The sequence below is a fragment of the Dendrobates tinctorius genome, unplaced genomic scaffold (assembly GCF_039654945.1).
Source record: "Dendrobates tinctorius isolate UK_male_01 unplaced genomic scaffold, ASM3965494v1 ptg000241l, whole genome shotgun sequence".
In the NCBI taxonomy this organism is placed as follows: Eukaryota; Metazoa; Chordata; class Amphibia; order Anura; family Dendrobatidae; genus Dendrobates; species Dendrobates tinctorius.
Window position 1 is genome coordinate 26,476,171 of NW_027361908.1, and position 12,652 is coordinate 26,488,822.

The 12,652-nt window shown below is 44.3% G+C and overlaps 1 protein-coding gene across 3 annotated transcripts in view; it reads right to left on the minus strand.

Moving 5' to 3' along the window:
• The window catches only part of CEP290 (centrosomal protein 290), a 378,885-nt gene that overhangs the window by 307,471 nt on the left and 58,762 nt on the right, over positions 1 to 12,652 (minus strand). For all 3 annotated transcript variants that reach the window (XM_073557000.1, XM_073556998.1, XM_073556999.1), the window contains one exon: positions 4,214 to 4,302. In XM_073557000.1, the coding sequence (XP_073413101.1) occupies positions 4,214 to 4,302 (89 nt within the window). The remainder of the gene's footprint in view (positions 1 to 4,213; positions 4,303 to 12,652) is intronic.

The following is a 12,652-nucleotide window of genomic DNA, read 5'->3' on the forward strand; positions in this document are numbered from 1 at the left end:
TGACTCCTGTTAGGCGTCCAGCTGCTCCTTTTCTTAAAACCAAGTGCGCCTCAGCATGTAGGCGGGCACTCGGACAAAAAGGCGGCCGCTGGGACATCATGGGGTGGAACTTCCGTCCGCGGCCTAGCAGAAGCCGGGGACTAAATTTTTTACGTCCGCCCGAGGCCCTGGGGGCAGGTCCGCCGGAAGTGGCTGCATCACGGGGGGGCGGGATTTCCGCCCGCGGCCTAGCTCCGGCAGAAGGTGGGGACTAAATTTTCGGCATGCGCCCGAATCCGGGGCGGGACCTCCGGAAGCAGGGCCTGGGCCGAAAAAAGCATGCGCCGCTGGCTGCCATCTATGTGGCGCAACCCACGGAAGCCCAGGGATCCGAAAATGGCGCCACCAGGAGTGCCGACCTCGGGGGTCCACAGGAGCCCTCCCAGCCCACCTCCTTCCACGGCTCACCCCTAGATGTCCATCTTGATCCTCAGGTTAGGGGGGGAAGGGGGGGCTGCAAAAATCTTAAGGACGGTGCAGGCACCCAAACTCCATCTTCCCTATAGGGGATGAGGAGAGGGACCGTCCGCCACTTTCTATCACCGCTGTCTGGCATTGGTGATGCAGTGGGGACCGCACAGACTGTTCTTAGGCCTCTGTACAGTCCGGCATCATGTCCCACGTAGCGGGAAAGGATACGTGGAGGCGACACTCACATGTGCTCGCCCGTTGTTGGTTTGGGGAAATCGGACCCTTTCAATAGGGTCTGTGGCCCCGGTTTTATCGTCATGGAAAAATGACAGAGTCTGGAAAAAAAGACCCGACGTGTGCCTCTAATGGACACTAAGCAAGAACTGATTCCACCCGCAATTGGGGCGAGGGTGTATACAGCGGAGGAGCTAACCTCTTTTTTTCCACTTAGTGTCAGCCTCCAGGCGACAGTAGCATACACCCACAGTACCTGTGTCCCCCAATGAGGCGAAGGGGAAAACACTTAGAAAAGTCGCAATAATTTTGCTCAACTTTGCAGTTTCAGACAGGTCCACCAAAATGAGAAGAGCTGGGGAGGAGCCAAGGCAATACAAGGCGTAGCTTTGCTCACCCGTCAAATTTATGGTAAGTGGCAGCCATTCCTATGCCGTAAAATGTTACTCTAGTACATGACTAAAGTTAACATTTCTGGCGAGGAGCACGACCCCTATAAGATGCACCGAATTCACTACCTGGCGAGCACTTCTTAAAGAATTTTGTGCATCTTTTCCTGAACACCCCTCATTAAGAATGGCGCTCGAAACGCCAGTTTTAATTAATCGCGTCCATTGAGCATGCAATTCCATTATAGTACCTCCCAGATAAGGAACTGGCTGTAAATCAGGAACAAGAGTACATAGAAATTACATCGAGCGGTCCTATACTAGAGAGTATCTCTTTGTGACTTGCCGACCACTGAAAAGCCAGAACCATTATGATAAACTGATTATCCCAATTAGAAATGGTATTGAACAACCCCTTTAATTCCTTAAAGGGTTGGTCCAAAATACAACTTAATTTTTTATCCTAAATGCCTATATATTTAAACGTCATAATCTAACTATTTTGGAATATACGTAAAATTAAAAAATTTCTATCCCTTCCCAACTACACTATCGAACTGCATTTATTTATTTTTCTAAATTCCTTTTTGATGACGCTTTGTTTGAGAATCCCAATGCATGCTGGTATACTCACACGAAGTGTCATCAGGAGGCAGAGGCTGCGGTCACTGGCACAGCCCCTTCACCATCCTTGAAAGGAAGAGTCATGAATGACGCTCATTTCCGGGGCTTGGCTAGTCCATGCTAGGTTACTATGCGATGTGAACAAAGACAGTGCGCTCTCTTGTCGGTTCAGATCTGTAGTAACGTGTCAGCACCAAAGCGCAATGTTAGTGCATGTTGTAAAAATAACCTGCTTACAGAGACCACCCTGCAAGCCGTATAGTCTTACAACACACACTAACAGTGCGCTCTGGTGTTGGCATGCTACTAATGATCTGAGCAGGCAAGAGAGCGCTGTCAATGTGCACTGTTCGGCACGCTGAATTTGCAGAATGGGCAAAACAAAAATTGGAACAGGATCCTCAGTTTACACAGATAATTATGTTCAGTGATGAGGCAAACTTTTTTGGGTGGGCCATTTATATGGATACACCTAAATAAAATGGGAATGGTGACAGTTTTCTTGCGTAGGGTGTCTTGCATTGAAATCTGCTGCAATGACCTGAGTACTGCATTCAAGTTTATATCACCAACCATTCCCATTATATTTAGGTGTATCCATATACATAGCCCACCCTGTATTTTTCTTCTACATAGAAGTATGAGGACTTGTTATTTTCCAGGATAAGTTGTAGCTTTGAATGACACCATTCATTTTACCATATAATACACTGACAAGCAGATCAAAAGTCCTCGTTGGAAAGACGGTGAACAAAAAAAAAAATTAAAAACACAATTGAGCCATTGTTTTTTGGGGGTCACACAGGTGAGTAGGATTATGGCGATACTAACTATATAGTTTTATTTTCAATTTTACTTCTTTCACAAAATGTATAATATTCAGAAAAATTTTGGTTTCTGTTGCCATTTTTTGAGAACCATTACTTATTTTTATTTTTTTTGTTAAGGGAGCAGTATGAGATCAAATCCATTTTTATTGGCACCATTTTGTGGTTACTATATTTTGATACATTATTGAATATTTTGGGAAAAGGACAGACACTGAAAAGTGTCAATTCTGGAGTTTTGTTCTTTTTTTCTTTTCTCATCAGCATTTATGATATGAATAATTAATTTGATATTTTGATTATATCGGGCTGTGTCAAACGAAGCAATACCAAACATGCTTTTTCTTTTTTTTTGTCCATTTCCTTATTTTAAGTTTGAAAAAAGGCAGGAAATTTAAACCTACATTTTTTATTTAATTTTTACAATATATTTCAATAATTAATTTTTTAATTTTACCGGTTTTTGTTAGTATCCCCAGAAGGCTTGAGACTGATTATTTGTGTTATGTGCTTTGATATTGCAGCAAATGGTAAAATAAAAATCTTCAATGCAGTCTGAGTATAAGGGCTCACTTCCACGAGCGTATAACACGGCCAAGTGCCCGGGTGCTATGCGATAAATCATTGCATGGCACTCGGACAAGTGTTATACTATGGGGCAGCGTAGATTGGCCATTATTTCCTCATGCCGAATTGTTATGAGAAAATAATGACAGCAAGCTGCAAGTGCATCCAAGAATCGAGTAGGACGCACCGTACAAGTCTGCGTGCGTGCGTGTGTGTGTGTCTGATTGCAGTCCGATATGCGCTGAGAGAAGCAATGGAAAAGATGGAGAGAGCAATCTCTCCTTCTCCTCACCTGTGATCTGATTATCTCATGCGAGAGGATCCGCTCCCGGTAAAATAACACTCGGCTCACGCTCCCAGCAGAGTTTGAGCCAAGAGTCATTACCTTATCACATCTGATGCTCTTGACTTGGATAAGTTGTTATCTCAGCATGCTCGGGTACTAACCGAATGACTTCGGCGTGCTCGAATAATATGTTGGAGTCCCCGTGGCTGCATGTCTCATGTCTGCTTGACAGTCACAACACATGTAGTGATTGCCTAACAAACAGACAATCCATGTATGTGTTGAGGCTGTTAAACAACTGCAAGACATGCAGGCACGGGGGACTCAAACATATTATTAGAGCACGTCGAGGTCACTCAGTGACCACCCGAGTGTGCTCAGATATCACCTTATACAAGCATGTTCGCTCATCACTAGCGGTTAATCAACAGATACATACTATAGCTATTCTGTTCCTAGTGTGAACTGTTTTTTTTTTTTAAAGAGGACAGAAAAATTAGAATACTTCTTTTATGAACTTTTACATATTATGTTTCTATAAAATAATATAAAACTGAAAAAGATAGACCATTCCAGAAAAGGTATATTTTATTTTCAAGTAAAACTTAAGTTATTCCCATGTCAGCCTTTTCATGGCTGAGACAGGATAACTGTTTAGGCTCCGAACACAGAGCAATAGAAACAGCCCAATGTGACTGAGCGACATGGTCACTGTATCTCCCATAGACATGAATACGCCATTTCTAGAACTCAGTTGGGGCTGATATATTTGTCAATTTAGTTTCCATTGCTGTAGAAATATGCATTGCATAATAATGGTGATCCATTCCTCTTACCCTTCCCCTAATTTCCTCCGCACTGGGACCTTTCTGCTTTGATGCCAATTCAGTGAGAATGTTCTGATTCAGGTCATCATCCATCAATCCTGGAACCCAAACAGAATGTCAAAGGGTAAAAACCAAATGAAATCCAGTGGCAGTAATTTCATATATCTATATGCCCTCTAAAGACTAAACGTCATCAATCCAGCCTTTTGAATTTCAGCAGCCAATCCTTTCTTTCTCTTGGAGATACACTGCTGTCCGAGAAGCCTCAGTCAAGCCCCACTGAGAGGCCTCAGCCAAGCCCCACTGAGAGGCCTCAGCCAAGCCCCACTGAGAGGCCTCAGCCAAGCCCCACTGAGAGGCCTCAGCCAAGCCCCACTGAGAGGCCTCAGCCAAGCCCCACTGAGAGGCCTCAGCCAAGCCCCACTGAGAAGCCTCAGCCAAGCCCCACTGAGAAGCCTCAGCCAAGCCCCACTGAGAAGCCTCAGCCAAGCCCCACTGAGAAGCCTCAGCCAAGCCCAACTGAGAAGCCTCAGCCAAGCCCAACTGAGAAGCCTCAGCCAAGCCCAACTGAGAAGCCTCAGCCAAGCCCAACTGAGAAGCCTCAGCCAAGCCCAACTGAGAGGCCTCAGCCAAGCCCAACTGAGAAGCCTCAGCCAAGCCCAACTGAGAAGCCTCAGCCAAGCCCAACTGAGAAGCCTCAGCCAAGCCCAAAGTTCCAGTTTATGGGGCAGATTGGAGAGATGAGCAATCTGTCAGATAACAGCAATGTGTACTGGGGTTTGTAGAGAGTCGTAATGCAATTGCATTTCTTTGAAAATATATTTAAATACTTTCATTACAATGCTGTGAATAATTCTACATCCGGCCATCTGGTGTTTATACCAATGTGTATAAAGAAAACCGTCTTACTGAACATGTAAAAGGGTTTTCCACTTTTATAAAAGTGGACGGCAACTAATCAGAACTCACCCTCCCTCTTTCTAGCACTCGCTGTTGACTGCTCTGGTGTCTGGTGTTTTGGCGGCAGTGGTGACGCCACAATTACAACACACGATTGCTGCAGCCAAGACACAGACACCGAAGAAGTTGTGGTGAGACAGCGACATACCGAGGGAGAGTGATTACTACTCGTTCTATTACTACTATCAGAGGTTGGAGTCAAGTTTTGTACAAGTGGAAAACCCCTTTAAATAGATTTTGGAGGCTATACAAGGTTATGGTAGACTGTAAGCTTGCGAGCAGGGCCCTCACTAATGTAACTGTTTAAACTTTCTTACCTTGTATTGAATTTATTGTCTGTATATGTCTCCGCTTAATTGTAGTGCTGCGGAATATGTTGGCACTTTATAAAATAAAATTGTTATATGGTGCTCTATAGAAGTCATAAGCAAAACGCCTTTATACTGCCTTGCAATATAAGAGACTAGCATCCCCCCAGACAATCCTGCAGCTGTCGGCTGTACACTGCAGCTGTCAGCTGTACACTGTAGCTGACAACTTGCTGCATCAGGCATGATCAGTGTTTGTACCGACTATAAACTGTGTTCCAAATTATTATGCAAAAAGAGTTTAGGAGTGATAAGGTTAGAATTTTTTTGTTTGTCATTTAAACTCATTGATGGTGATGTGTGTCAGGGCTCTTTATATCACTGAAAGCAATTGCAGATACCTGTGCAGATTAGTTTGGCAGGTGTGTCCAAATAAAGGCAAGACTACTCAAGAAGGCTGTTCCACATTATTAAGCAGCCTACATTTTTTGCCAAAATGGGAAAGAAAAAGGATGTGTTGGCTGCTGAGAAGCAACAAATTGTGGAGTATTTAGGTCAAGGCATGACTACAATCAACATTGCCAAGACACTTCATCGTGATCATCGCACAATCAAGAAGTATGTAGCTGATTCCCAGCACACACGTGTGCGTGCTGATAAGGAAAAATTGAGGACTTTTTCCAACAGGCAATTGCATCAGGTTAAAAGAGCAGCTGCAAAAATGCCTTGTCATAGCAGCAGACAAGTTTTTGAAGCTGCTGGTGCCTCCAACGTCCAACAAGATGCAGGGTCCTTCAGAGGTTTGCAGCTGTGCGTAAGCCATCTTGTCGACCACCTCTATCCACTGCACACAAGCAGAAACGGCTCCAGTGGGCCAAACGATACATGAAGACTGACTTCCAAACTGTTTTGTTCAACGATGAGTGGCGTGCAACGCTCAATGGTCCAGATGGATGGAGTGGAGGATGGCTGGTTGATGGACACCCCATGAAAACATGGCTAAGGCGCCAACAAGGAGGAGGTGGAGTAATGTTTTGGGCTGGAATCATGGGGAGAGAGAATGTCGGCTCCTTTAGGATCCCTGAAGGGGTAAAGATGAACTCCATAATCTATGTGGAGTTTCTAAAACAGCACTTCCTGCCATGGTTCAAGAGGAAGAACCGTGCTTTCCGCAGCAAGATCATTTTCATGCATGATAATGCACCGTCTCATGCTGCAAATAACACATCTGCATCTCTGGCTGCTATGGGAGGACAAACTTATGGTGTGGCCACCATCTTCCCCTGACCTCAACCCCATTGAGAACCTCTGGAGCATCATCAAAAGGAGTGTCTATGATGGCGGGAGGCAGCTCTGGGAGGGTATTCTGTCCACATGCAAAACAATTGAAGCACAAAGCATCCAAAAACTGACAAATTCAATGGACGAGAGAGTTCAGAAGCTTCTTTCGAACAAGGGGTCCTATGTGCAAATGTAACATCACCTAGAATAAAGTTTTGACTTGAAAACTGTTTGATTTCATTTTGTAATAAGCTGATAATGCTTATAATTTCACAATTGACCATTTTTTTGTTCAAAATAAAAATAAAAAGGTTGAAAACTCTGCTGTGCATAATAATGTGGAACATGCATTTTGAGTGTTTCTTATTTTTTAAAATATACTGTTTTCATAGGCAGTTTGTTCAAAAACATTGCAATTATACTAGAATATTAGATGACTGGAAAATAACAATGACTGCAATTCATATAGGTAATTTAGAGAAAATAGGAGGAAATATTTTTTGCATAATAATTTGGAACATAGTGTAGAGGTTTAACCCCTTAAATGCTACTGTCAATAAAAACTACAGCATCTACATGGTTAACAGTGTGAGGGCTCCCTTTTTAACCCTATCGGCACCCTGATATATTGATCGTGTGGTCCTGATGTTTGCCATGGTAATTCATGGCCAAATAATGGTCTTAAAGTCTGCTGGCAATAGCAGCCTGTTCAGAAGTTAGAAAAATATAAATGGTAAAAAATAATTTTTGGATATTTCCTTGAAAAAAATGAAAAATTGTTGCTCCATTTTTAATTAAAAAAGAAGGGTTGTTCCAGGCACCAAGTCACTTTATTTCTGTGTGTTATTTCAACCCAAATCCTCAGAATAGCCTCGTCGGATCTCTTCTGGGTGGTGCAAGAATAGAGATCATGTGTTTTATCAGAAAAACTAACAAGAAAAGCAGCACTCACCCGATCCTTATTTTAAGATGTGGTTTTAATCCATAATATCGGTTACCTGTCCGGCAGGTCTCACTGCTCATGAAATAACTCCCCTAACACCAGCACTTTCACAAAAATCAAACATAACCAATTTTATGGATTTAGGGTACGTTCCCATGGTCAGTAAACACTGCGGATTGGACACTGCGTACAGCCGCAGCGTAGAATCCGCAGTGTCCAGATGTTACAGCATAGTGGAGGGGATTTATGAAATTCCATCTCCACTATGCGTTCAAAGACGCAGGTGGCAGACCGGCGTATATGCACATGTGGCTCGTCTTTATAGATCGCAGCATGCCTATTTCGCGGAGACGCTCAGTCTCCGCAAGATAAATATCACCGTCTGTGTATAGGATGCAGTGATTCCGCATGTGTTCAATGAACACATGCGGAATCACCTCACATACAAAAACTGGCAGCGCTTTGGGCAGAGCTGTGTCCAAAGCGCTGCCAATACGCTACGTGGAAACATACCCTAAAACCACATCTTGAAAGAAGAATCAGGTTAGTGCTGCTTTTCTTGTTACTTTTTCTGATATGCTCCATTTTTAAACCTTCTAAGATGCTAACAGAATAAAACAACATCTTCTAAAAGATGCTGATGTAAAGCAGACATGAGGGAAATGTTATTTATTAATGCTTTTCTGTGGTATGCCTATCTGGATTAAGGCTGTGGGCCCACGTAGCGTTTTAAAACGCTCACTAAAAACCGGACTCCTTCCCAGAAATTGCGCGTTTTTTTCCGCGCGATTTCACCGCGATTTTCGCGTGCGATATTCAAGCACTTTCCAAGCGATTTGAAGCATCGCTTGGAAAGTGATTGACAGGTTGGTCACACTCGTCAAACATAGTGTTTGACAAGTGTGACCAGGTTTTTACTATTGAGGCCGCCTATGCGGCATCAATAGTAAAAGATAGGATTTTAAAATGCTAAAAAAAATTAAAAAAAAATCGGGGTATATTTACCTTCCGGCGTCCCGGGCTGCATTCCCGGCCTAGCGTTCCCAGTAATGCCTTGCGAGACCTGTGATGACGTAGTCTCGCGTTGCTATAGCGATCTCGCGAGACCACGTCATTACAGGGCCTTGCCGCAAGGCATTACTGGGAACGCTAGGCCGGGAATGCAGTGCGGGACACCGAAAGGTAAATATACCCCGATTTTTTATTTTTTATTCTTTTTTTTACAGGGGTATGGTACCCAGGGCCTGGAGGACAGTCTCCTCTCCTCCACACCGTGGGTACCAACCGCACATGAGACTCTTAACTTCCCGCATGGTGGGCATAGCCACATGCGGGAAGTAAGCGGTTCTCATGCATTCCTATGGGTGCGGAATCGTGGCAATTCTTTGCGATTCCGCACAAAAGAATGAGCATGCTGCGATTTTTTCCGCGATGCGATTCCGCCGCGGAAAAAAGCGCAACATTAGCACAGCATGTGCAGAATGCCATAGGAATGCATGGGGGGCGTTCTGTACACGATTTTTAAGCGTTTTTGCGCCGAAAATCGCGGCAAAAACGCTTAAAAATCGCTACGTGGGCACACAGCCTAAAAGGGATAATCATTCAAAGTTTGAACATTGCTAATTTTCTGAAATTTTTGTAAAAATGTATAATATTTTTATAAACGCAAAACAAATCAACCTAAATTTACCATTACCATAAAGTGCAACGTGGCATGAAAAAACAATCTCAAAATCAATGGGATACGTTAAAGAATCAAGAAGTTATTACCAAATAAAGTGACACTGGTCAGGTGTCAAAAATTTGGCTCGGTCAATAAGGGGATAAAAACCTTAGTAATCATTTTTGCATCATCCATTCACTATGCTTAGTTCTCACAGGGTACACAGCTGTTGAGTGGGACCAGTGTGACATTAGTAAGTCCAGCCTATTGAAAAGGTCACAGTGAACCAGTTACACGGTCTCCGTCACTACATTATTTATAACCCAGAATGCCATTTTTTTGAGAGAAAAATATCTAGACCTTTTTAGAAATCTGTTATATTAACTTTCGTTACTAGCTCTTGTGGTAGTGCAGTCCACTAGCTTACTGCTCCAATTGGAGAGAATCCTTTCCCATTTAGATGCCAGAATATCATAATGAATGTCCCAGGTCCTGTGCAATGTCTTAAGAGAAATAGATCATGTGCGAGCCCTTTTGTCACGGTCACGTGTGTCTGGACGCAGCGAGTACCGCAAGGCGAACCCATGACATGCGTGACCACATCGCCTCCAGTAGGGCGAATTTAAACAATAAAACGTGCAGCTGGATACTACGCCTCCAACTGGTGAATTTAGGTAATACAAGTTATATATGCAGTAGTCTGGAAACCCCGCCTCCAGTAAGGCGCATTTAAATAATAAATAATAATAATAATAATTTAAATAATAAAGGGGAAACCTGGGTAACAATCACAATGGTGGGCCCTGCGATAGGGAATAGGGACGTGGAGACCTCCTGTACTCCCCTGAGCCAGTGTCCCTGCACTTCTAACGTTCCCTATGCCGGTTCCTCACCGGGCGACGCACGCATACCTTAAAACCCTGACTCGCCCTGCACCTAAACCCTCACTAGGGAATTGGTCGGTGCGGAAACTAATCCCACCACTTGCACTAAACACACATAAGGGAAAATGACAAAACAGGGGGACACCACTTAGCTTTGCTCTGCAGCTTACGCTCCCAGCAACAGAGCCCACCACCTGCGTGCATCTTCTCCTCCAACCGGATCCATCACCATAGTGCAGCCTTGGAGCAGAGTCCACCACCAGTTGCAGCTGCCCAGTAAACAGAGTCCCAAAGATGAGTCCAGCTTCTGCCAAAAAGTCCAGCATGCTTGAGTCCAACTTTTCTGCCAATAAGTCCAGCATGCTTGAGTCCAGTTTTCAGCAACCAAGTCCAGCATGCTGAGTGCAACTCTCACCATAGTCGCCACTCCACCAAGCCATGCAAGCACTTCCTGCTGACACCATAAACTGCGACTCCACCACGCCATGCCAGCCCTTCTTGCAGACCACATCGTTGGACTCCACCAATCCATGCCAGCACTCCCTGCAGACTCCATAGCTGGCCCTCGTCCCCTCTGGCTGGGTTGCCCAGGACTCCTTTTCAGCTCCATCTTTCACCCAGGCTTACTTGTGAATAACTATCACCAACACTGATCAAACACATCTGGCACTCTTTTATAGAGCCTCACACCTGATTTGTAATTACGTGCACTAAAAAACTAAAGTGTACTACCGCTCAACTTAGAGCAAACGACACCACGTGTAATAATTCTAATGACCACCGGGGGCAATCACCCCACTTTGGCACCAAGCCAAAGGAAAAAAAGTTCACTTTGTCCATTTACTTGTCAGATCCACCTTGGATCATGACACCTTTGTTTTGACCACACAGTGTTTATACATATAAATGCGATCCCTCTGAGGCGTCTCTTTTCTTAGCTAAACAAGTCCAAATTTTCTAACCTCTCATCCCATATAATAATCTGGTTGTCTGCCTTTGAAGTGACTATCGTCCCAATTTAGATTATGAGCCCCAATGGGGACAGTGATGATCATATCTGTAAAGCGCTGTGGAAATTAATGGCACCATGTAAGTTAGAATAATAAGTAAATATCCTATTTACAATGTGGACCCGTAAAACTGGATACCATATTCTAAATGTGGCCTTACAAGTGATGTGGCAAAAAAATCGTAGTTACTTACCGATAACGGTATTTCTCGGATCCCATGACGGCACCACGGAGAGAGAGGGATCCGCCCTCAGGGACAGGAAACCTACAGATGAAAAAGGTGGTACCTCTCTCCCACATCAGTTGGTTTACAGAGCATTGCACAGAACTTTCAGCTGCAGCTCAAATGGTTATAAAAAATCCAAAATTAATCAAACTAAGCTTAATAGAGGCACAGTGTGGCTAAGTACTAAAGCTAACTAACTCACTCTAATGTGCACACCTGTGTGTGAAAGGGAGGGGATGTACGGGTGCCGTCATGGGATCAGAGAAATACCATTATCCGTAAGTAACTACGATTTTCTCTTTCCCCCATGATGGCACCATGGAGAGAATTACAAGGATTGTACATCTAAGGAGGGACCACCACCTCCAGAACCCTTTTCCCAAAGGTGAGATCTGAAGAGGTCAACTCTAGACGGTAATGTTTGAAAAATGTAGAGGGGGGAAGACCAAGTGGCAGCTCTACATATCTGGTCTATTGAAGCGCCGGCTTTCTCCGCCCAGGATGATACCACTGCCCTGGTTGAATGGGCCCTTACGTCCTTTGGGATGGCCGCCAAGCAGGAGGAGTAGGATAGGGTGATGGCCTCTCTTATCCATCTCGCCAGTGTGGCCTTCGATGCTTTTTGACCCTTCCGAGGACCCTGAAAACAGACAGAGCCCTATCCTTCCTAAACTCCCTCGTGGTTGTCAAGTATTGGACCAGGCACCTTTTTACATCTAAAGTGTGTAATAACTCTTCTGTTTTGTTCTTGGGATTGGGACAGAAGGAGGGTAGGGATATTTCCTGGGTCCTATGAAACTGTGACGATACCTTGGGGAGATATGCTGGGTCGGTTCTAAGAATTACCCCATCATCCAGTACTTGCATGAAGGGTGAGTGGGCAGACAAAGCTTGCATATCACTAATGCGGCGGGGGCAAAAGTTAAGGCTATGAGGAGGGAGGTCTTAAGGGACAAGATTTTTAAGGGAACCTCTGCTAGGGGCTTGAAGGGAGATTTGGTTAGTGCGTTTAGCACTAGGTTTAGATCCGGGGGGGGGGTGCGTAGGGGGATCGGCCTGGATCTACTTGAGGCTCTAATGAATCTCATAACCCATCTATTTTTGGCTAGTTCATGGCTATACAAAGCCAAGGCCCAAGGCCGCCACCTGTACTTTTAAGGTGCTGGTTGCTAA